The 25,834-nt window shown below is 41.8% G+C and overlaps 1 protein-coding gene across 1 annotated transcript in view; it reads left to right on the top strand.

Annotated features, from left to right (window-relative positions):
- SHANK1 (SH3 and multiple ankyrin repeat domains 1) overlaps window positions 1–25,834 on the top strand; it is a 94,938-nt gene that overhangs the window by 14,520 nt on the left and 54,584 nt on the right. The window contains exons 7-13 of the mRNA XM_033961279.1: window positions 5,050–5,166; window positions 5,669–5,746; window positions 6,718–6,784; window positions 7,451–7,733; window positions 12,350–12,513; window positions 13,037–13,150; window positions 13,681–13,756. Of these exons, the coding sequence (XP_033817170.1) occupies window positions 5,050–5,166; window positions 5,669–5,746; window positions 6,718–6,784; window positions 7,451–7,733; window positions 12,350–12,513; window positions 13,037–13,150; window positions 13,681–13,756 (899 nt within the window). The remainder of the gene's footprint in view (window positions 1–5,049; window positions 5,167–5,668; window positions 5,747–6,717; window positions 6,785–7,450; window positions 7,734–12,349; window positions 12,514–13,036; window positions 13,151–13,680; window positions 13,757–25,834) is intronic.

Here is a 25,834-nt window from a genome sequence, read left to right as displayed (position 1 = left end):
GCAACAGCACTCAAGTTCGGCCTCCTTCTCCCAGCATCAGCAGAACTTCAGATTGGCAACAGGTGCTCAGTCAAAAGCTTCCCCTGACTGAACTGCCTGGGCGGAAACAAGAAGCTGAGTCAGGGGAAACTTTTGACTGAGCACCTGTTGCCGATCTGAAGTTCTGCTGATGCCGGGAGAAGGAGGCCGAACTTGAGTGCTGTCACGGGGCAGTGGGGGCGCCAATTCCGCTGAGTGCTGTCGCAGCCAAAGAATTTTCTGGACCTGTCCAGCTGTGCACCCCCCCTAAGGCTGCACCCGGGGCGGACTGTCCCCCCCCCCCTTAGTACGCCACTGCAACTAACTAAGGGTTGCATCGCAGGTACTATGGCAGAATCTTTAACTATAGTTTTGCCAAAGCCAAATAAAGATCCTACTTTGGTTTCAAATTACAGGCCTATTTCGCTAATCAATGTAGATGGAAAACTTTTAGTTAAGACATTAGCTTTGTGTTTAGCTAAGGCTCTCCCTTTTATTATTGATATGCACCAAACTGGATTCGTTGCTATGAGACATTCATCTAATAACACCAGATTGGCTTTTCGTACGTTAAATTTAACAAAAGCAATGAAAGATCCGGCTTTTTCTGTGTCTTTAGACGCAGAGAAAGCCTTAGATCGGGTGGAATGGACCTTCATGTATCAAGCTATGGAATGGTTTGGCATAGGTTCAGGATTTATACAAATGATTCAAACATTGTATAGTTCCCCTGCTGCTAGACTGTATATAAATAATAATCTCTCAGAGCGTTTTAATCTACAGAGGGGGGTTAGACAAGGCTGTCCACTATCTCCTCTGCTTTTTGATATTGTACTAGAACCCTTGTTATTAGCTATTCAACAAATGGAGCCTTTGGTTAAATATTGTAATGAATAGGTATCGTTTTCCTCTGATGGTATTTCTTTCATAGGGGGGGGGAGGGGAGAGGATGGGGAAAATTTGATTTAATAATGAGTTTATAATAAATATATGGAATGTTTAATGGTAACAAAATGGTAGATAGGGGAGGGAGATTAATTTATTTATATATTTATGATATTATTGAAAGAATTTCAAGTGTTGTATGAATGTCTTTCATGTTGTTCTTTTGTACACTTGTTGTAAGTTTTAAAACGAATAAAGAATTAAAAAAAAAAGAAAAGCTATTGAACAAATGAAGGAGATACAGGGTATTCCTTATTCAGATCAGGAATACAAGGTCTCTGCATATGCAGATGATATACTGCTTCATTTGAGAAATCCAGAAACAGCCATTCCATGCTTACTTGAGTAGATAGAGAAATTCGGAAAATTTTCAGGTTATAAGATAAATTGGAGCAAATCAGAAGTTCTTCCACTTAATGTGCACTGTACAAAGGGATTGTTTGATTCATTTCCTTTTGTATGGAAGGAAGATGGAGTAATATATTTAGGAATTTGGATAAAAAATACACTGGAAGACACAATGAAAGAGAATGAAAAATCTTTATTGCAGAAGGTAACAGAAATGTGTGAGCAATGGAATCCATTACATCTTTCTTGGTGGGGGAGAGTTCAAACTATTAAAATGATGATATTGCCTGTGGTTTGTTATCAGATGGGAATGTTACTAGTTTTTTTAAGGGGTCCTTTTATAAAAAATTAAATCGAATTCTTACAAAATTTGTTTGGCTGGGTAGCTTTACAAAAACCAATTACAGAAGGTGGGGTAAATTTTCCCAATTTTTATAGGTATCATCAAGCCTATATGTATTGGGTCCTCCCAGAGCTCATTGATAATACCCCAGACTGGTTGTGGTTGGAATGGCGACTCATGTTTCCTCTGCGTTTATGTCCTGTTCTCAGTACCAAAATGCCTAGACGGTATAAAGAAAACAGAATATTAATGGATACATGGAAAACCTTACGATATGTCAGTAATTTAACACCTGTTCCAATACATAAATCAACAAATCAGACTAAATGGCTGAACTCCAAGATTCAAATTGGCAGATTTAAGGTCATCTGGAAGCATTGGATGATTGCAGGGATATGTATTTTGGACGATGTTGTTTCTAATGGTAAACTGCTTGACAACATAAATATGGTCTTAATAAATGGTTGCAACTGAAGCAGGCTATTCAGGAGGGGTTCCCTGAGTAGAAAAATCTCAATAATCAGTATAGTCTGGAGTTTTTATGCTTTCAGGTGGATTTCCTAGGACATCAGGCCGCACAGTGGTATAAACTGATAAACGGATTTGTAAAAAAGAAGCCTAAAACTGGTCTTAGAGATATTTGGAGCATTGAGATTAAGCAGCAAATTACTGCGTCTCAATGGCCACGAATTTGGACTTGGAGGATGAGATCTACGGTTTCTGCATCTATGAGACAAACTTGTTTTTTTTCTCTTACATAGAGCTTTTTGGATTACAAAAGTTGAATATAGAAACATAGAAAAAGCGGCAGAAAAGGGCTATAACCCACCAAGTCTGCCCATTCCAAGTATCCCCCCCCCTGAATTTACTCCCTTAAAGATCCCACGTGAGTATCCCATTTTTTCTTAAAATCCGTTACGCTACTGGCCTTTATCACCTGGGGTGGGAGTCTGTTCCAATGATCCACCACTCTTTCGGTGAAGAAGTACTTCCTGGGATCGCCATGAAACTTCCCTCCCCTGATTTTCAGCGGATGCCCTCTGGTGGTTGAGGGTCCCATGAGCCAGAAGATATCATCTTCTGACTCGATGCATCCCGTGATGTACTTATTCGTTTCAATCATATCTCCCCGTTCTCTTCTTTCCTCAAGTGAGTACAGCCGCAACTTCTTTAGTCTTTCTTCATACGTGAGATCCTTGAGCCCCATGACCATCCTGGTGGCCGTTCGCTGAACCGACTCGATCCTCAGCATGTCCTTTCGGTAGTGTGGGCTCCAAAACTGAACACAGTACTCTAAGTGAGGCCTCACCATGGCTCTGTACAACGGCATCAGAACCTCAGGTCTCCTGCTGACGAAACCTCTACGGATACACCCCATCATTTGTCTTGCCCTGGAGGAAGCCTTCTCCACTTGATTGGCAACCTTCATATCCTCGCTAATGATCACTCCTAGATCGCGTTCCGCCGTAGTTCTAACCAAGGTCTCACCATTTAGTACATAAGTTCTACGGGGGTTTCTCCTGCCCAAGTGCATTATCTTGCACGTCTAATAGATGCTTGTATTGTAATCTTGAAGCAGGGACTCTAGATCACTTATTATTCTATTGTCCATTTATCTTGGCCTTTTGGAAATCAATTTGGAGCCAAATAAATTGTTTATTGGAAAATCCTGGGGCATTATCGTATGATACAGTTCTATTTGGTATGTCAATGAGTGCAAAGAGTCAAATTTCATCTAAAAATAACAGGCTTCTATTGATTATGACTGGGATCGCCATACAACATATCACAAGTAATTGGAAAAATTGGAGTAAACTCAATTACAGTTTTTGGTAGAATTAGTTGTGTCACATTTATAAAATGGAAAGAACAATAGCCATACAAAAAGGGAATTATAAGAAATTTAAAGAGATCTGGGGGCCATTGACAAATTATTGTAATGAATAGATACCATTTTTCCATTATAAGTACAATGCAAAGGAAGGGGGATTTCTGAATTTTATTAAATGTTTAGATTAATAGGAAAGAAAAATTTTATATATTATCCCTTATACCCCAACCAGATCATTGAGATCTATTGACCAACATCTATTAGTTACGCCCTCACTTAAAGTTATTAATATACGGCGGCACTTTATCTTCTCTGTTACAGCTCTTCAAACTTGGAACTCAGAGAAGAAAAGAACTTAGATAAATTTCAAAGTAAACTTAAGAGCTTTTTTTTTCAAAGACGCTTATGATATTTAGGAGTCCCAGCCTATTTTCGCTTATTTTCAGGCCAAATGGGATCGTCACATGGGATCTATTCACAGGGCGAAGGTAGGGGAGGGACATTAGGGTGGGCAGACTAGATGGGCCTTGGCCCTTATCTGCCGTCTATTTCTATGTTACTTCTTTTATTTCCCTCCTATTGTTTTTTTTACCATAATCGTCCTTCTTTCTATCATTATTATTGTATTTCATTACCCTGCCTGTCCCTTTATTTTCCTTTTCTGTTTATTTTGTTAGTTGTTAATTGAATATGTTTTGTTCAATGTTTATCTGTTTTTTATAACCCCTGTATTATTTGTAAATTGAAAGATTTGTTCATCGCTTAGATATTTGAGTACGCGATTAATCAATAAACTTGAAACTTAATAAACTTGACTGCATAGGGTATGGTAGGAATGGGAGGAATTTTATGATTTAATGTTGCTTATAATAGAAACTCAAGTGATGTATTTAATTTCAAATGTCATTTATTGATACACTTGTTGTAAGATGTAAAAAAAAGATAAAACATCTTCTAATGTATGTATTACCTGCCATCATCCAATACTTCCAGATGATTTTAAAACCACCAATTTGAATCTTGGAGTTTAGCCAAATAGTTTGATTTGTTGATTTATGTATTGGAATAAGTGTTGGATTATCTACACATCTTAAGGTTTTCCATGTATCAACTAATATTTTGTTTTCTTTATATATCCTAATTTGACTTCAGTTTTCTCGATAGTGGAGGGGATATTTGTGAGAGGGAGGAGAGGGGAGACAAGGGTTTTGCTGATCCTTGCTCTGTATTATTTGTCATTTATAAAATGACAATTGTACAGAATATTGTTTCTTTTTATACTTTAATAAAATAAGTTCAGTATAAAATTATAACTATTTGAGGCTTGTGTGGATGGGACCAAGTTCATGGTGTGGGTACTGAGCTGGCAAGGATGGGAACATTTTTTTCCCTCATGTCATTCTCTAGGCAGCATGAATGATGCCATTCCCCAGGTACCTGGCTCTGCCTCTCTGCTGTCAGGGTACCAGGCGTGTATCCCTTCCCTGTTCCTAATGTACAGTTATTCTGGAGGTCCTTGTGGTTCAGAGGTGACTGAGCTGTCATTCACTCCCCCCCTCCCCAGGCCTGTCAGCACGGACACACGCAGCACCTTGAACACCTGCTCTTCTATGGCGCGGATCCAGCAGCGCAGAATGCCTCTGGGAACACAGCTCTCCACATCTGTGCACTTTACAACAAGGTGCGTTGCATGAGCTAGGATGGACAGGCTGGATCTGCAGCCTCTTAAGGGTTAATTCTGTAAAGCTTTTCTGGTGTGATCTGCTTAAAAGGGTGACGATGTACATGCATTGAAAGCGCAATCTGCCCTTATGTCTTCAAGCTTTTTAATCAAATGCACTGGTTCACGTGTACAGAACGTGCAACATTTTCCTTCCTCAGAGCAGCTGTAAATTCACACCTGGGCATTTGTGCACGGGAGAATATTTTAGGAAGCTCAAAATCAGGTTCATGTAGGCACTTTCTGGATTTTTCACATACGAAACAAGTTATACATTAAGTTCCGAATGGTTGCACAGCTCTTTGATACAAGTTGGTGTGAAGCAGGTAGCGCAAGGTTTTGGAGGGGCTTGGGACTCAGATGAACAGATGAGTGGGTTGGACAGAAGCGATGCTGTTTCAGGAGGGGCAGGGGTAAAAGGGTTGGTGATAGGGCAGGGGTTACCCTGTTTCTTGTTCTGTAGGAAAGCAACGCCCGAATCCTTCTGTATCGTGGGGCTAATCGAGAAGTGAAGAATCACAGCGGGCAGACTGCGTTCCAGGTAATCCTCTCCTTAGCGAATAGCGAGAACTGTCCTGTGGGTATCGCTGCCATTACTTCCTGCCAGTGTTCTCTCGAATTTTGCGGGCCCAATTGCACGTTTTTAGCCTCGACTCGATGTGAGCGGTGTAACCTATGTCCACAATAATGAAAGCCCAACAAAAATGTGTAGGGGAACAGCGCTTCCTGCTCTTGTGTGTGCACACTTTTGTTTTGTTCAGATATTTGCACAGTAAAGTCACTTTCACCCGCAGAACTTTTGCGTGCGTGTGTCCAGCATGCAACCCTCTATTGAAGCTCAAGTTATTAGGAATTTACTAGATCACCTTTACTGAGCAAACAGGCCGAGTCTAAAACAATAACATTGAAATGAACCCAGTTTTTAAATAGGAAAGCACAAAGAAAGTATTATGCAATGCTAACCAAAAATAAATTAACCCCCCCCCACACACACACACACTGCACTGCTCGCAGGCTCTGAAATGCCTGCTGACATAAAAACGTCTTTAGCAAAATTCTGAATTTACAAAAGGATATTTCAGCCTGAATTTCACAGGGGAGACTTTGCATGTAGCAGAAGCTGTAAAGAAAAAGACCAACTACCAAGTTTCAAAGCTAGCCAGTCTCTTGCAGTTCAGGCAATAGAGGTCCACAGTCATTTAACGATCGGAGAACTCGAACAAAGTTGTATGGAACAATAAGAGAGCTCTGGTCAGTGGCGCTTTATTTGAAATGTGCCACAAACCCCTGGACGCTGGTCTGGCAGCACTTTCTAAGAACAGCAATAATCACCATCATAATTATATCATGATAATAACAAGATCAACTAACACTATTAGTAATAATGGCTGTAAGAATAATAATCTCAAGAGTGATAGCAGCTCTAAAGCACTCTCTTTTTCTACCTCCCTCTCTCTCTGTTTCTTGGACTGTCACTATCCCTCTCTCTTTCACTGTTTATTGGTTTGGTAGGTTGCTGTTATCTCTGGGAACTTTGAGCTGGGAGAACTGATAAAGAGTCACAGAGAAACCGATGTTGGTAAGTTGGGTTAAAATTTTTTTTAAAAATGTATTTATGTTCTTATGTGCCTCTCTGTGTCAGCAGGGCTCAGTTTTCAAGGAAATGTAGTCATTGATTTCAACCAATTTTTCAATGGTGGCTCCAGCCAGTCCCTGCTGCCTTCACCGTGCATGCCCGGGGTACATCTACAAGCTCTCTGGAACCTGCTCCCTCCTCGCTGAGACTCCATCAAGCACACATTCCTGCTCATTAACTTGTTTGCTTGCAGTGCCTCTGACCTACAGAGGGCGATGACACTGGGCCATCAATTCCATGAGACCGTCCAACTGTTCCTCTGCATGGGATGACACATGGCTCACGGAACCATCCCTTCCTTCATGTGAACTGACATGACACTTCAGTGGTGATTACTGGGTTTTGTTTTGAAGTGCCGGCTACTTTGGTTTCACAGAATAAACACATCAGTCGTCTTGCCGCTCTTTTGAGCTGGCGTGCTCCATGCTTGATTTCCTTCCTCTTGTGCTTTAGGGATCCACAGAGGTCCTTCCTGTCCTTTTTCTTGACACTCAGTTCTTCCTGCTTCCGTCCTATGCTCCTACAAAGCAAGTTTCTCATGTTTTGTGGGATGTGTTGTAGGCCTCAAATTACTCTGCCTATGGATCTCATGTCCCTCTCTGTCTACAGTTCCTTTTCAGGAGTCTCCGTGCTATGCAGCCCAGTCCCGAAATGGTGGGAAACCCCTAGGTCTCCCCAATGTCCTTCTGCGTGCCAACAGTGATAACAGCTTGGCTCTGCCTGACTGGATGGTCTACTCTTCACCTACCACTAACACAGTCACCCTCCAGGGACACAAGATTAGTACGGGGAGCGCTCGTAGCTCCAGCAGCCCCCGGGGGGCCCGAAGTCGCTCTCCGTCCAGAGGACGCCATGCCGAGGATGTCAAGAAACAGCCGCGGGGACGTCCCAGGTACTGAAATATTCAGACAGGGCTATGTCACATCTCACTAAAGGTTATTTCTTATGGCTGGTGGGGGGAGGGGAGCAGCTGAGAGTAACATGTTGCAAACTAGGTGGGTACATTCCCTAGCAGGAAAGGTTTGGGCTGCAAAAATTTCACATCCTTTACTCACATTACTTGACCAAACGAATGGCCTTTTGTAGTGTGGGTACACTTTGCTATGTACGAACATCACATAGTCTTTGAATATTATCGAGGACATCACTAGGTAGGAAAACAATAAACGCACCTCAATGAGCATTTAACTGGTCAGAGCTGAACATCTCCACAGAAATTTTAGGACATGGGAGAATCGCCAATGCACAGAGACAGAGAAAATAACAGTGGATAAAGATCACATGATCTCTGCAGGCTGCCCATTTGCAGTCCATTCTTCCCCCAAAGAGGTCCTCTGCTTCTCCGAGGATTTCTTGAATTCAGATAACGTCATCTTCACTGGGATCGTACTTCACACATACAGTACCCTTGCATAAAGATTGAATATTATACACTTGTTGTAAGACTTGAAAATGAATAAAGATTAAAAAAAAAAAAAGAAGTATTTCCTTAGATTACTCCCGTCTATCCACTGTTCATGAAAAGTTTACAAGCCTGCTATTGTGAAACCAAGTATATTTCAGGGGTTGTTGTGTTATCACAGTTCCTCTAAGCCAGGGGTAGGCAATTCCGGTCCTCAAGAGCAACAGGCAGATCAGGTTTTCAATATATCTACAATGAATCTGCATGAGATGGATTTGCATGCACTGACTCCTTGAGATGCAAATCCATCTCATGCATATTCATTGTGGATATCCTGAAAATCTGACCTGCCTGTGGCTTTCGAGGACCGGAATTGCCAACCCCTGCTCTAAGCTAATGTAAGTCTGAGTTTATTTCAGGGATTTATTGTAAGAATATAAGAATACCTTACTGGATTAGACCAATGGTCCATCTAGCACAGCAACCCGTCTTCACAGAAGCCAATCCAAGTCACAATACCTGGCAAAAACCCAAATAGTAGCAGCATTCCATGCCACTGATCCAGGGCAAGCAGTGGCTTCTCCCATATTTGTCTCAACAGCAGCCTATGGACTTTTCCTCCAGGAACTTGACTAAACATTTTTTAAAACCAGCTACATTAACCGCTCTTACTACATCCTCTGGCAATGCGTTCCAGAGCTTAATTATTCTCTGAGTGAAAAAATATTTCCTCCTATTGATTTTAAAAGTATTTCCCTGTAACTTCATCAAGTGTCCCCTAGTCTTTGTAAATCTTGATGCAGTAAAAAAATCGATCCACTTGTACCTGTTCTACATCATTCAGGATTTTGTAGCTTCTTCAGCTAACCTCCTTAGCCTTTCCTAATACAAGAGGAGTTCCATCTCCTTTATCATCTTGGTCGCACTTCTTTGAACTTTTTCTAGTTCCGCTATATCTTTTTTGAGATAAGAAGACCAGAATTTAACGCAATACTCCAGATGAGGTCGCACCATGGAGCGATACAGAGGCATTATAACATTCTTAGTCTTGTTTAACATCACTTTTTAAATAATTCCTAGCATCCTGTTTACTTTTTTGGCAGCCATTGAACGGAACACCCAGATCCATTTCTTGGAGGAGTTGCCGTACAATGAGAGGCTAGAGAAACTGGGCCTCTTTGCCCTTGAAAAGAGGAGACTGAGAGGAGACATGATCGAAACATTCAAGATAATGAAGGGAATAGACTTAGTAGATAAAGACAGGTTGTTCACCCTCTCCAAGGTAGAGAGAACGAGAGGGCACTCTCTAAAGTTCAAAGGGGATAGATTCCATACAAATGTACAGAGAAATCTGGAACGTCAGTGAGCTGGCTGAATATCATTTGGTTATCAATGATGAACTTGAAGTGACATGGTTTTATCAACACAGGAGTTAAGTCCAAGCAGTATGGGATTTTCAAAGACTGGGCTCTGAAGGACTGATGGTCCAAGTAGCAAGATGTTATATAATAATAATAATAATAATAATTTATTTCTTATATACCGCTATACCGTGAAGTTCGAAGAGAGTTGATATTTATCCCTTTAGAATGAATTTAAGGGAAAGAAAATTATAATTCATAACTTATCTGATTGTTAACAAGATTTATTGCGTTTCCAAGTTTTCATCATTATCCAGGGAGGGATGGGTAAGGGTGGTTATAATGTTTTGGGGTGGGAGGTAGGAGAAGGGGTAGAGAAAGAAAGGATTGAAAAGGGGAAATTTGTTTTCTTAAATTGTATAAACAGTGTAATGGTGTCTAATCATATTAATTTACCTAATTTGAAATATTATTGTTGGATTATCTATTTGGAATTAGATGAAGATTAAAATTTTTTCATTGAATGTCAATGGTCTAAACCAATGGTTTCCAAACCTGTCCTGGGGGACCCCCAGCCAGTCAGGTTTTCAAGATATCCCTAATGAATATGCATGAGAGAGATTTGCATACCTGTCACTTCCATTATATGCAAATCTCTCTCATGCATATTCATTAGGGATATCTTGAAAACCTGACTGGCTGGGGGTCCCCCAGGACAGGTTTGGGAACCACTGGTCTAAACCATCAAATAATTAAAAAAAATGTTAGCTTTCCTGAAACAACAACATGCTGATTTATATTTTATTCAAGAGACGCATCTATCAATGGTGGAGTCAGAAAAACTGGAAGGGGGTTGGGTAAGACAGAATTTTTTTGCCCCTGCAGTTGGCAAAAAAGATGGGGTTGCTATATTAATAAATAAAAAATGTACAGCTAATTTTCAGTTGATTGATTCGGATCCTTTGGGTAGGTGGGTACATGTGAGAATGAGCATGGGAAATAATACCCTGGAACTGTTTAATGTGTATGCCCCAAATACGAATCAAATGGAATTTTTAAAGAAATTACAACTACTACTCCCACTGGCTACTTCTAATTTAATAGTGGCTGGAGATTTCAATGCTGTAATGGATCCATTATTGGATACTTTTTACTATGTTACTGTGTATTTTTTTTAATCTTCTTTATTAACAAAGTGCTAAATAACAAACATTCAAAGTACCATCCCAACTCACAAATGACAGAATGTGACAAAAGAAGCGTTGCAGATAAACATCACATTGGAGCCTAAGAGTAAAGTCTAACACTAATTCAAGTCTAGTAGAGCCATACATGGTGAATTCTTTTCCATTCATGAAAATAGACCCTTGAGCACCAGTGAGCAGTAGCATATCTCTAGCTGAAGTTATTGTTTGCGGAGGTCAACAACATGCTCTTCGCGACCCCATTGGCTCTCCCACTGACATCACTTTTGGTTGCCGTGCTTAGGAAGAGCCAATGGCGCAGATGGCGGGATTGGGGAAGGAGCTGGGGGCAGAGACAAGGTCAGGGGAGGGGTGCCACTGACCGGACACTTGTCACCCTCACTACGCCACTGTCAGTGAGCCTATAGAAGACAACATCTGCGGTCCTACTCACACAGTTATTGTAGCCGTCTAAGTGTTGACTCTAGCCCGGAAAGTGTGGCCATGCGATTTAAATGGTCAGAAGCTGTTTCTGGCTGTTTAAATGGCTTTCAACATCTACCCCAGTAAAGAGTGTATCATCTTCTTTCCTTTGGGGTTATGTCTCTTTAATTCTGAGTTTGAAATATTAGGCATTGGTCATCTGAGTGGGATAAATTTTGAGATGTATAAATAGCCAGTACAGGAGGCTGGGGTCACTTTACACCTGAGAGGAGATATGAGTGAAGTCTACAAAATCTTGAGTGGAGTAGAACGGATTGATTTTTCACTCCATTAAAACTTACAAAGAGTAGAGGACACTTGATGAAGTTACAGGGAAATACTTTGAAAACCAATAGGAGGAAATATTTTTTCACTCGGAGAATAAGCTCTGGAACACATTGCCAGAGGTTGTGGTAAGAGCAGATAGCGTAGCTGGTTTTAAGAAAGGTTTGGACAAATTCCTGGAGGAAAAGTCCATAGTGTGTTATTAAGACATGGGAGAAGCCACTGCTTGCCTTAGAATGTTGCTACTCCTTGGGTTTTGGCCAATCCAGGTCCCTAGTACCTGGATTGGTCACCGTGTGAATGGGCTACTGGGCTTGATGGACCATTGGTCTGACCCAATAAGGCTAGTCTTATGTTCCCAGTCCCCCAGATTCTCAGGCCCCTGCACTAAGTTACAGTGAGCAGCAATTCATTCCCCTGCCTGTGCCAGCTCTGATGCAATTTCCTGTTCTCAGGGGGATCGAGTTGCTGCTTTCTGCTGATTAAGAACCAAAGGACTTTAAGGTACTGGAGAGGGTCAGGGAAGTGGAGTTAAGCGAGACTCCCTGAAACTCCTGGAGGGAAAGATGCCAGCAGTCTTCAGCTAGCGGGGCGTGAGGATCCCCCCTCCAGCTATATTGCTGCTTTGTGGGCTTGAGTGCACAAAAGTGCCTGGGCCCACCCATTGCTACACCACTGGTCTGTCAGATTTTGATTCTTATGATCAAACTTTTCTTTTAAAAATTGGTCATTCTGTCTCTGTTTCCTCAGGCACCCTGTGACCTCTCTCTTTCTATGTCCTCTTTGTTCACAGCTCTGGTGGATATACGAAGGACACAGTGGGCGGGGGGACGCTCAGTAACCGTGGGAGACGCAAGCTCTACTCAGCAGTTCCTGGGCGCGCATTTATGGTTGTGAAGCCGTACCAGGCGCAGACCGACGGAGAACTCTCTCTCAGCAAAGGGGAGAAGTTGACAGGTTGGCTCAATTCTCTTGATGCTTGTATCACCCAGGATGCCAGTTGAACAGAAAGCTGTTTAACCTGCTGCTGTGCCAGATGTATCAAGCCTTAATGGAAAACTGAAGGAAATCCCTTAGCATGTTCTGTGTGGGTGCGCTTTAGAAGAGCTTTTCAGTTACATATTGAGAGCCATGCTGGCTGACTAAGCAAGCAGTAGCCACCGAGGAATGGGCTTTTTCAGCCATGGGGACCTGCCTGGGAAAACAGTTACCTGGGCGAATTTTTTGTATTAAAAAGGTGGGAATATGCAGCGCTCTGGCAAATAGCTCTACTCCCCCACTCCAAAGGTATGCATGGAGTAGAGATTCCCAACACTGCTTGCATGCTCATTAAAGAGTGGGGTCAGCTAGCATCCCAGATCACTGGGGTTTAACAGTCCTGGAGATGTATCTTGTGATCTGCTGGAGCAGGCACTTCAGGAGGTAGCCTAGTGTCTCTGGGGTTTGGTGGTTCTGATGGTGAGTGTTTTATGCTCTGCAGTTATCAGCGTTGGGGAAGGAGGATTCTGGGAAGGCAATGTGAAAGGTCGTGTAGGCTGGTTCCCTTCTGATCACGTGGAGGAAATTCCTGTAAAAACACAGGATGGGAAACAAGGTAAGATGAACGTTCATTAATTCCAGTTCAAGGTTTTATCATCTGACTTTTAAATAGTTTTTCACCTCTTAGATGACACAGGCAGGAAACCCAGGAGCCATTATGTAATAAAAGTCAAGGACCCTATCAGACACTTTGATATGGGGGTCTCTAAACTCAATGTTTGAGGGCCACAACCCAGGAGAGGTTTCAGGATATTAAAAATATCTAAGAGAGGTTTTCATGCATATTCATTGTGGAAATTAAGCTGTGTGTTACTGCAGCCAATCAGTACAGCTTTGTGTGAAGCTTTGCTGACATCTAGTGGCCTAAAGCAGCATTTCTAATTTCTACATAAGAAGTGGAAGGGAGCTCAGTACAATTACTACTACTTATCATTTCTATGGTGCTGGGGAGAGTTTGCATAACCTGGTCATATGGTGATAGGATGTGACACTGACACCACCATCCTATTCTCACCTGTAACCCTTCCAATTGTGTCTTCCTTTCCCCTTCACATTTCTTATCAACCTTTTCTACTCTTTTGTCAGAGAATCGAAGTGACAAAGCCAAGCGTTTGTTCAGGCACTATACTGTGGGCTCTTATGATAGCTTCGATGCTCCAAGGTAAGGAAATTTTTTTTTCTCTGTGCTGCATCCTTCCAAACCAACATATCAGTGCATGTTCCATAAAAACTTTTAACACCTGGATGTTACTTGTAGAATAATATTAAAAAGGAAAGCTGTCCACAGAGTGCTGAGAGTGGAAAGAAAGAGTATATCTGAAAAAAAAAGTGTTCTTTCAGTAGTTCTATAGGGCTAGTCTCAGTTAGGGCGCTAGTCTTTGACCAGAGGGCTGCTGTGTGAGCGGACTGCTGGGCATGATGGACCACTGGTCTGACCCAGCAGCAGCAATTCTTATGTTCTTATATTGAAAAAGAGAGACATAAGGAAGAGAAAAAGAAACGAGGTAGAATGAAGAAAGAGAGAAGAAGAAGGGGACAAAGGAAAGGAATACGAGAATAGAGGAAAAAGTCTAAGGATAAGAAGAAAAGAGAAAGATGATGGGACACAGAGGTAGGGAAAAGAGAAGGAGAGAGAAAAAAGAACAAATAAGGAGAGGAAGAAGCAATACAGGGGAAGGCAGGCTTGGAAGGAGAGAGAAGAACTAAGGACAAGAAAAAAGTTGAACAGAGGAAAGAGAGGAGGCAGAGAGAGAGATAAAAGGACAAGTACAAGAAGCAGTGACACATAGGAAGGCAGCTTGGGAAGGAGAAAGAAGAACTAAGAACAGGAAGAAGGGAGACACAGAAAAAGATAAGGGGGAGAGAATAGAAAGAAATAAGGATAAAAAGAAAAGAGAAAGGGGGCAGGGACACAAAGGAAAGGAAAAGTGGGCTAGAGATGAAAGAAATAAGGATAAATAGAACAGAGAAAGGAAGAAGAGAGACAGAGGATGGGAAAAGGGGTGGAGAAAGAATAAAGAACTAAGGGCAAGAAGCAAAGAGAGAGAAAGGGTCATAAAGGAGGGAGAAGATGGAAGAAAGGACAAAATAAATAGAGGGAGAAGGACATAGAGGAAAAGAGAAGAGGGAATGAGAAGGGACTAAGGAATAAGAAAACCATAAAGAAGAAGCAAGGGAAAAAGGGAGGAGAGAAGAAAGGATAACAGTACAATTAAAAAAGAGAACGGAAAAAAGAATGGGGGAATGAGGACAAGAAGAAAAGAAGATGACGAAGTACATAAGAGAAGAGGGAATGAGAAGGAACTAAGGAATAAGAAAACCATAAAGAAAAAACAAGGGAGAAAGGATAACAGTACAATTAAAAAAGAGAACGGAAAAAGAAACAGAGCAAGGGAGAAGATGGGGGAATGAGGACAAGAAGAAAAGAAGATGAAGGGATGCAGATCTGGAACAATTACTTATGCTTACTAATACTTATGGGGAATTTAGGAGACACCTAAAAACATTCCTGAAGTACTTAGGTAATTGATTTGTACAATCTTTCCCACAATAACTGATTTCTAGAGCTGTTAGTCACTAGTTTTCAACTTTGTTAGTTCTACTCAATTTGTAGCATTTTTAATCATTGTAAACCACATAGAACTTCATGGTCCTGAGGTATATAAACTGTTATTATAAAAATTATAAAGTTCTCTAGCTTGAATATTGAGAGTCGCGTTGGAAAGAATATGGAGTAAATTTCTGACATAGAAAAAGGCAAAATATATACACGTAGATCAAAAAAGCCTGGAATTAGGGTGACCAGGTGAAATCTGGGAAATTACAGATCAGTAAGCCTGACTCCAGGACTGGGCAAAATGGTGGAAACAATTATAAACAATGCAAAGGAGCCTACTCAGTTCGCTTAGCTGTCCACACAACCGTCATTTCCAGTTGTTATCCATATGGTACCCTAGTATGTGATACTTTTTAGGACCCCTGGGGAAGAAGTGCTTCTTCAAAATACAGACCATATCGGGTCCCGGTTCATCAACTTCTTGGACCATATTTTGGATACAAACTGTTTTATTCTTATATCTATGTTTATTGATTAAAGACTTGGCATCTTGTACACCATTCCTGCAGTTCTTTCCTTTTGTTGTTGTTCGACACATCACTGCATTCCCATTGGATTTTTTGCTCGTGCTTGCCTTTCGGAAACAATTATACAAAATAAAATTGTGGAACACATAGACAAACATGATTTAATGAGACAGAGTCACATGGGTTCAGCCAAGGAAGATCTTGCTTCACCAATTTGCTTGACTTCTTTGAAGGTGTGAATAAAGGTGAGCCAGTTGATGTAGTCTATCTAGATTTTCAGAAAGCTTTTCACAAAATTCCTCATGAGAGGCCCTGAGAAAATTAAAGAGTCATGGGATAGGTGGCAAAGTTCAGTTGTGGATTAGGAATTGGTTATTTCATAGAAAACAGAGGTAGGGTTAAATGGTCATTTTTCTCAATAGAGGGGAGTAAATGGTGGAGTGCCGCAGGGGTCTGGACTGGCACCGGTGCTATTTAATTTATTTATAAATGATCTGGAAATTGGAACAATGAGTGAGGTAATTAAATTTGCAGATAACACTAAACTGTTCACAGTTGTTAACTCATGCGGATTGTGAAAAATTGCAGGCGGACCTTAGGAAATTGGAAGATTGGGCGTCCAAGTGGCAGATGAAATTTAATGTAGACAAATGCAAAATGATGCACATTGGGAAGAATAACCTGAATCACAGTTACCAGATGCTAGTGCACAAGAAAAGGATCTGGGTGTCATTGTAGATGATATGATTAAACCTTCTGTCTAATGTGCAGCGGTGGCCAAAAAGCAAACAAGATGCTAGGAATTATTTAAAAAGGGATGGTTAAAAAGACTAAAGATATTATAATGCCTCTGTATTGCTCCATGGTGTGACCTCACCTGGAGTATTGCATCCAATTCTGGTCTTCTTATCTCAGGAAAGATATAGCAGCACTAGAAAAGGCTCAAAGAAGAGCGACCAAGATGATAAAGAGATGGAACTCCTCTCACATGAGGAAAGACTAAAAAGGTTAGGGCTCTTCAGCTTGGAAAAAAGATGGTTGAGGGGGAGATATGAATGAAGTCTACAAAATCCTGAGTGGAGTAGAACGGGTACAAATGGATCTTTTTTTCACTCCATCAAAACTTACAAAGACACTCGATGAAGTTACAGGGAAATACTTTTAAAACCAATTGGAGGACATATTTTTTCATTCAGAGAATAGTTAAGCAGATAGCATAGCTGGTTTTAAGAAAGGTTTGAACAAGTTCCTGGAGGAAAAGTCTATATTCTGTTATTGAGAAAGACATGGGGGAAGTCTCTGCTTGCCCTGGATTGGTAGCATGGAATGTTGCTACCCCTTAGGTTTTGGCCAGGTACTAGTGACCTGGATTGGCCACCGTGAGAACGGGCTACTGGGCTTGATGGACCAAGGCTGATGTGTGAGATACATTAGCACACTGCTGTGCAAATTTGTCTCTTGGATATGCTAAAAAAGACCTGACTGGCCAGGTTGAGAACCCCTGCTCCATAAGGTAGCCCCTGCCTCTGTCATTTTCATTAGTAACTTGTAATGTAATTTTCTTTACAAAGAAAAACCAAACTTTCTAATCAAAAGCAGAAATCAGGCTAGGTTTCTCCAAAAGCCCCAAACTGACCATAGCTTAACCTCACGGACACTGTTCCGAAACAACTAAGGAGATAAGAGCAAGTGGGCATTGTTTGGTGGCTTGGTGCCATGTTGAAGGGCCCTGCTTTGATTCACAGCTTTCATTAGCTCAGGGTGAGAGGCATTTTCACAGCCCCTAGGGGAGGAATGGAGCTGATGGGTAAGGCTGGCACCCTCTGGTGGCTAGATGCAGGATTGAGGGTGGGGGATCTCTTAAACTGAAGGCCCTTGGTGCCAGAATCAAAGGAAGGGGACTTAAGGATTTGCACTTACGTGTGGAGATTTGTAAATAGCAATTTTGAAAGGTTTTTCTTAGGGTTACCAGATGTCCGGGACTGGAGGGATTTCCAAAAGCAGGTTTTGGAAGTCCCTGACCTCAGGGCTGAATCTGGAGGGCGTCTGCGCATACACAGACATGCGTGTGATGTCATTGCAACGCTGTCCCGAGCTTGAGGCGGAACAGGGGTGGGAACAGGTGTTCTCTTTTGTCAATTAGGAAATCTAGCAAGCTTCAGTTTTCCACAGGTTAAAACTGTTTTACTTACATCTACTGTCTGTGTGGAAATTGTGCACTTCTAGCAACATTTGATGCTTTTATTTGCAAAAGTATTTGCACCTTTCATAAGTAGAAATGGGAGTGCAAGTGAGCATGGCTACCCAGGTGATAGGCAACTTTGCAGTCATTTATATTCCTAAACCCCCCCCCCCCCGCCCCAGCAACTTCTAAAACTGCTGTGACTACTTATAATTTCTCTAGCGCTACTAGACATACAATAAACACGTATGAGATAGACCCTGCTTCACAGAGCTTAAGTTAGCTCCTATGCTTAAAAGCTATTCAAAACAAACAAGAGAATGATTAAAACAGACTTGAGTACTGAACAGATGAATTAGAAGCCTATCAAATTTTGGGTTCAGTTTTTTTTACCAAAATCGGCCTGAAATTCATATGCGGTTATGCTTTGATTTTGGCCAAAAATGCCACTGTGTTTTCAGCTGAAACCAAAACTCTCCTCCCTCGAACCATTCTCTGCCTGCCCGCACCTCCAGCACCGCCAGAGTGAGTCTTCCTGGGCTGTTGTCCTGCCCACTCACCTTGTCCCCATTCCCACCATCTGAAGACCTTCCCTTGGGGCCTACCTTTAAATGCTCTGGTGGTCTAGTGGCCTTTTCCGGGCAGGAGTGATCCTCACTCTTCCGGTCCTCAGTCAAAACATGTTAGCTTGGTGCCTGTTGGCCTGCTGTTTCTGTTTTCCCTCTTTTTGGTAAAGGAAACTTGTATTTAAGGATGTCCATGTGCCCCTGTGTCAGGACGGTGATTCCCTGCCTGCTTTCCATGTCCTCATGAAACCCCAACCACTTTTCCTAGTAATAGAGCTCAGGTGGCCTTGTACAATGGCACTGTTATGGCCGTCCTGCATGTGAGCATTGCACTGCTCTAGAAAGAGCCGTTCTTGCTTTTGTCCAACTTGGGATGTCTTAGGTGACATCATCTATGTGTGAGAACCAATGTCCTGCTGTCCTCAAGGAACACTCGCTACAGGTAAGCAGCTCTGCGTTGTTTATGCTCTTCACTGCCTTGAGACTAATAAATACATAACTTCCCAGTGAAGGGATTTTTAAAAATTGCTGTAGTTTCTATTTGTGTTCTTTTTAAAAATAAGGTTTTGTCTGAATTCAAGAGGCCCTGGGATAGGCACGTGGGGGTCTCTCAGCGAGAGAAAGAGATAATGGTTACTGCGGATGGGCAGACTAGATGGGCCTTTATCTGGCGTCATGTTTCTACTTTTATGTTTACATATGAAGTACGATTTTGCACGGTGGGAGTGGAGGGAATTGGGAAGTGCAGGTTGCGGCGTTCATGGTCCCTCTAGTAATTTATAAAAGACTGATAAACATGGAACCTTTTGTGAAGTATGTTGATGGATCCTATGAATGGTGGGCAGATTTCCGCAGGCAAAATTACACAGTACTCGGAGATGTGACTAAACCAGCCAATCGGTGGCACTAATTGGGCATGATCTATCGCCAACCATTGCGCATCTTGCTAGGCAGTGTTGCTCAGTACCAGGGATCTGCGCCAGAATTTACACCAGGTTTCAGTTGGTGTAATTCATACCCAGAGTTTGGCACAGAATTCATCTCTTAAGTGCTACTCTGTAAAGAACGCCAACCCAGTGCTCCACTTCTAGATTGGCATTTGCGTAGACTTTGTCAGTGCCAAATTATCAGCGCTGATTACTGAATCTAGTCCATGGTGCAAGAGCCAACACATGTGATGATTTTCCAAAGCTGAACGTAGGAAAAAAAGCGCATCTTCTACATGTAAATTCTGCCAATCATACATGTAGCTTCTAGAACTATACCGAGAAACATAGGAAAAATATTATTCCACCAAATAACGGGCATTGAGCTTTAACCTAACAAATAATAAAAGAAGTAATGTGAAATCAGAGATCAAGCATTTATTCAGTAGGATTTAGCATAGCAGAGCTCTGGAATATTCATATTCAAATTGATATCGCTATTTGGGGCCAAATTGAATCGAATATGAATATTTGTTACAGCCCAAATAGCTTCCCTACTTCACAAGGCTGTTGGGGGAATTGGCATCTTTGAAAAAGTACATTGATCAACAGATTTTAGTTGAAGACAGAGATAAAACATGGGGTGTTAAGGGCCTAATCCCTACTTTAGAGCTCTGGTCGAAATGAATACTTTTCAGATCCATATGTGCCTTGAAATAGGTGCAAAAGTAGAAGGGAAAGCTGATGAAAATATACGTGTGCCCTTTGTAAAATGATGCAACTACTACTACTATTTATCACTTATATAGCGCTGAAAGGCGTATGCAGTGCTGTACATTTTGACATTTAATAGACGGTCCCTGCTCAGAAGAGCTTACAATCTAACTTTTATGTATTTATTTAGATTTTTATCCTGTTCTCCCAAAAGCTCAGAATGGGTTACAATGCAAGAAGGAAATGAGGGGTACAGACAGGAGTATACAAAGGGAGTCTGTCCGCTGGGCGTTTTTAGCAGAAGAGGAAGGTCTTCACCGCTTTTCAGAAGGCCATCAGTGAGTCCAGTGACCTGATCTGAGTAGGTAATTGGTTCCATAAGCGATGGGACCAAACGGGATCCATCCCCAGCATACTGAGGGAGCTCAGAAAGGTTCTGGCGGGTCCTATTAAAGACTTATTCAACAAATCACTGGAGACGGGAGTGGTTCCTGGGGATTGGAGGAGAGCGGATGTGGTCCCTAGTCACAAAAGTGGTCACAGAGATGAAGCAGGAAACTACAGGCCGGTAAGCTTCACTTCGATTGTTGGAAAAATAATGGAAGTGTTGCTGAAAGAAAGGATAGTGAACTTCCTAGAATCTAATAGGTTACAGGATCTGAGGCAACATGGCTTTACAAAAGGTAAATCTTGTCAAATGAACCTAATTTAATTTTTTGATTGGGTGACCAGAGAACTGGATCGAGGACATGCTAGATGATTTCAGCAAAGCCTTTCACACGGTTCCTCATAGGAGGCTCTTGAACAAACTTGAAGGGCTGAAGTTAGGACCCAAATTGGTGAACTGGATTAGAAACTTGCTGTCGGACAGATGCCAGAGGGTAGTGGTTAATGGAAGTCGCTCGGAGGAAGGAAAAGTGAGTAGTGGAGTCCTTCAGGGTTCGGTGCTGGGGTCAATCCTGTTCAATATGTTTGTGAGGGACATTGCTGAAGGGTTAGATGGGAAAGTTTGCCTTTTTGCAGATGATACCAAGATTTGTAACAGAGTAGACACCGAGGAGGAAGTGGAAAACATGAAAAAGATCTGCAAAAGTTAGAGGAATGGTCTAATATCGGGCAACTAAAATTCAATGCAAAAAAATGCAGAGTAATGCATTTGGGGATTAATAATCAGAAGGAACCGTATATGCTGGGAGGTGAGAAGCTGATAACCATGGACGGGAAGAGGGACCTTGGGATGATAGTATCCGAAGATATAAAGGTGAAAAAACAGTGTGACAAGACGGTGGCTGCTGCCGGAAGGATGTTGAGCTGTATAAAAAGAGACGTAGCCAGTAGAAGGAAGAAGGTGTTGATCCCCCTGTGCAGGTCATTGGTGAGACTCCACTTGGAGTATTGTTTTTAGTTTTGGAGACCGTATTTGGTGAAGGACGTAAGAAGACTTGAAGCGGTCCAGAGGAGGGCGACGAAAATGATAGGAGGTTTGCGCCAAAAGACGTATGAGGAGAGACTGGAAGCCCTGAATATGTATACCCTAGAAGAAAGGAGGGACAGGGGAGATATGATTCAGACGTTCAAATATTTGAAAGGTATTAACATAGAACAAAATCTTTTCCAGAAAAAGGAAAATGGTAGAACCAGAGGACATAATTTGAGGGTGAGCGGTGGTAGATTCAAAGGCAATATTAGTAAATTCTACTTTACAGAGAGGGTGGTGGATGCCTGGAATGCGCTCCCGAGAGAGGTGGTGGAGAGGAAAACGGTGATGGAGTTCAAAGAAGCATGGGATGAACACAGAGGATCTAGAATCAGAAAATAATAGTAAATATTGAAGAACTAAGGCCGGTACCGGGCAGACTTGCACGGTATGTGTCTATATATGACTTTTTGGTTGAGGATGGGCTGGGGATGGGCTTCAATGGCTGGGAGGGTATAGATGGGCTGGAGTGAGCTTTGAAAGAGACTTCAGCAGTTGGAACCCAAGCACAGGATTCTTGCCCAGAAATAGCTAAGAAGAAAAAAAAAATTTAAAATTTAAATTGAATCAGGTTGGGCAGACTGAATGGACCATTCGGGTCTTTATCTGCCATCATCTACTATGTTACTGTGGAAGAAAGTGGCTGTAGGAGGATTTGTTTGCTGTTTCCATTTTCCTGGGAGATGCTGAGCTGTCTTTCTGAGCCAGAGTGGAGAGAGCTGTTGGGGATGAATGGTCATAGCTTGGATGCTATGCAGGCAGGGTTTTTTTTGGGTAGAATCTTTTGTGTGCCATTACAAGGGCCTTGAAGGTGCAGAGCTTGCTGACAGGCAGCCAGTGGGCTGCAAGGAGTGCTGATGTGATGGGATCGCGGAGATGAGGTTGTACAGGAGGCAGATTGCTGAGTTCTGCATGCGTTGGAGGCGTAAGAATCAGGAAAAGACACCTCTCTTGAGAGTATCAGCGCTCTTAAGAGAAAGCTTTACATATGGTAGGATTTAGCTTTAAGAAACAGAGGGGCAATAATGGGGGAAACCCCCAACCACCTCACCACCCAATCATCGCTTAGTCCTCCACACTTTTTAGCTTTTTTGCCCACCAAAAATTAAAATTAAGGTGATCCCAGTTCTTCCAGTTGCACACAACTGTTTGTATGGCTACCCCGGTCATGATAAGGAAAAGCTGTCCTCTATATCTGTCCAATGAGGGCTTCAGATGGGTTTGTAGCTTAAAAATCCAGCGCTGCTCTTTATTCCATAACATCTGGGCTAGATTTCCACCATGTGACAAACGCGGTACTTCTAGCACTGAAAATCTAAGGGCTGTCACTGAATGTCCTAAATCAACTCAATGCTGGACTAAAGGGGCTGTCATTGTCTGTGTCCTAATTTTACTAAGGTGTTCACAAATCCGTAATCGGATACTTCTGGTAGTGTGTCCTACATAAAGCTTCTGACAAGGGCATTGTATAAAATACACCACTCTGCTAGTATTACAGTCAGAAAAGGACTTATTGTGCAATGTCCACTTTGGTAAAGTCAATGACTGAAGGAGAGAACTATGCATGCAGTATTTGCATTGACCACATGCATAGTGTCCCTGGTTAGACAAAGGAAAATCAATACCGACAGACTGGAACTGAGATCTTGTTAGTTTATGCCTCAAATTTTTCCCTGTAGAGAAAGCAAAACGGGGTGGTTCCTGAAATATGGTATGGTATGATATTGTAATTCATTCCAATGCATTTTTATTATGTGCTTGATTTTAAAAGCGTTATGAGAATATGGAAGAACACATACCACAGTTAAATCATTGGTTCTGACAGCTGGAGACAACAATACCTCTCTATGAGCATATAAAGCCCATTTGTAAGCCTTCTTGACTACAGAGAGAGAATAGCCACAAACTAAAAATCTATCTCTCTTCTCATCGGCCTTCTGTTTGAAATTCTGATCAGAAGAACAGATCCTGTGTAAACGCAGGAACTGTCCAACTGGGATGTTATTATGTAAGTGTTTTGCCATTAAGCAGCAATTTGGAGCATCTTTGAATTTTGAGAAGTTTCGTCTTTCAGGTACCCAGTGCTATTCACCTCTTTATTTCTTTGTTATTCTATTCGTGTTGATACTTGGATTCAGAATTTTCTGTTTTATTGTGAGTTGAAAGTTTCTTACATTGATTTTTACTTCACTGTTTTAGATATTCACCTTTTCCTGCTGCTTGGTATTAAGCATGGTTCAAAGTTTACTCATTTGGTTTCCTGATGCAGAAATCAAAACGTGTTCATGTCGAAACCAAAAGAACCGATGCATAGCTAAGTGACTTCTTATAAGTTATATTGAATTTTAAACACTTTACACTATTTAAATTTGATATACAATAATATAAAAATAATGTAATGTAATTTATTTCTTATATACCGCTACATCCGTTAGGTTCTAAGCGGTTTACAGAAAATATACATTAAGATTAGAAATAAGAAAGGTACTTGAAAAATTCCCTTACTGTCCCGAAGGCTCACAATCTAACTAAAGTACCTGGAGGGTAATAGAGAAGTGAAAAGTAGAGTTAGAGGAAAAATAAAAATAAAATAAACATTTTAACAAGACAGCATTGATCTAAATACTTTGGAAGGTAGAAGAGAGGAGAGAAAAGAATAGAAGCATGATGAAGTGATGAAGTGGAGCAAGTAAGTTTAGGAGGAGCGATTGACGTTTCCAGAAAGGGCTTCTTCAGGGAAGAGACTTGGCCGACAGTCCCAGGATGCCTATGTCTCCTCCCCTGAGATGTTCTCCCATCCATGCATTCCCTCCCAGACACACTAAATAATAAATAAATAAAAATAAGCAAAGAAAAAGCTAAAAAGTGTGGAGGACTAAGCGATGATTTGGTGGTGAGGTGTTTGGGGGTTTGCCCCATTATTGCCCCTCTGTTTTTCGCAGCTAAATCCTACCATATGTAAAGCTTTCTCTTAAGAGCGTTGATAATCTCAAGGGAGGTGTCTTTTCCTGATTGTTATATCATATTTTTCACTCCCTTATTAGTATACCTATTTGGTATTTTTTTCCCGATATTATTTTTTGACTGGACCCCGTTGGAGGCGTTTCAGGTCTCTCGTGGTGATTCGGTTGAATATGGAATTGCAATAGTCCAACCTGGAAAGCACATAGGCATAGAGGAGCTGAGCAAGATCTGGTTTTGAGAGGTAGGGTTTAATCTTTCGGAGATGCGTAAGTAGTAAATAGAAATGGAGTCCACTTGTGAGATGTGGGCATAGAGGGACAGGTGGCCACCTAATACCACTCTAAGATTGTGAACCTGGTCCATTGCTGTTAGGTGGATTCCCAGGATAGTGCTGGGTGGGTGAAGCTGGTGTTCTTCTTTCTGATCCAGAGAAGTTCAATCTTAAAGGCATTTAGTTGGAGTTTGTTGTCTGTCATCTAGCTCTTCATGTCGTCCAGGCAGTGGCGGAGTTGGGGATCAATAGTTGGGATCAATAGTTATATGTCAGCGTAGGAGTGGATCGTGATGTTATATCTGTGGGCGATATACAGGTTGAAGAGGAGTGGGGACAGCAACGCACCTTGGGAGACTCTATATTTAATGGGTTTGGGTCTAGACATGTCCAGATCTAGTAGCACAGTTTACGTTCTCTGGTACATTTTAGTGCTGAGTCTCTGGACAGACAGACAAGACATATAGGGTTAAAGATGCGGAACTCAAGGTGAGATGAGTTAGTAGTTGAAGGCAGTCTTGGAGAGGTGGACTTTTAACTAGGCCTTGAACACTGCCAGAGATGGAGCCCGCCGTAGGGATTCAGGCAACTTGTTCCAAGCATATGGTACAGCAAGGCAGAAGGGACGGAATCTGGAGTTGGCAGGTGAAGAGAAGGGAACCGATATGAGTCTCTAGAGTCGGGAGTGGTACCGAAGGCCTGGAGAAGGGTGGATGTGGTGCCTCTCCACAACAGTGGAAGTAAGGAAGAAGTAGGGAATTACAGGCTGCTAAGTTTGACTTCTGTAGTAAGCAAATTAAAACTTTTAAAACAGAAATGGTGATGTGAGAGAGAAGAAATAATACAGGAAGAAAGAAGGAAAGGAGTGAGAAAAAAGGAGAGACACGAGAGAAGGCAAAGAGGGAAGGAAGAAGGAGCCCACAGGAAGAGAGGAGAGATATAGGAAGAGAGAAGGAAAGGAGGGAGAGCAGAAGAGACAGGAAGAGAGAAGGAGAAGAGAGAAGGAAAGGAGAGCGAGAGAAGAAAGAGACACAAAGGTAGAAGGAAAGGAATAAG

Source organism: Geotrypetes seraphini, chromosome 10, assembly GCF_902459505.1.
Source record: "Geotrypetes seraphini chromosome 10, aGeoSer1.1, whole genome shotgun sequence".
Taxonomy (NCBI): Eukaryota; Metazoa; Chordata; class Amphibia; order Gymnophiona; family Dermophiidae; genus Geotrypetes; species Geotrypetes seraphini.
The sequence above is the reverse complement of the archived record's forward strand: the minus strand, read 5'-3'. Positions and strand labels throughout refer to the sequence as shown.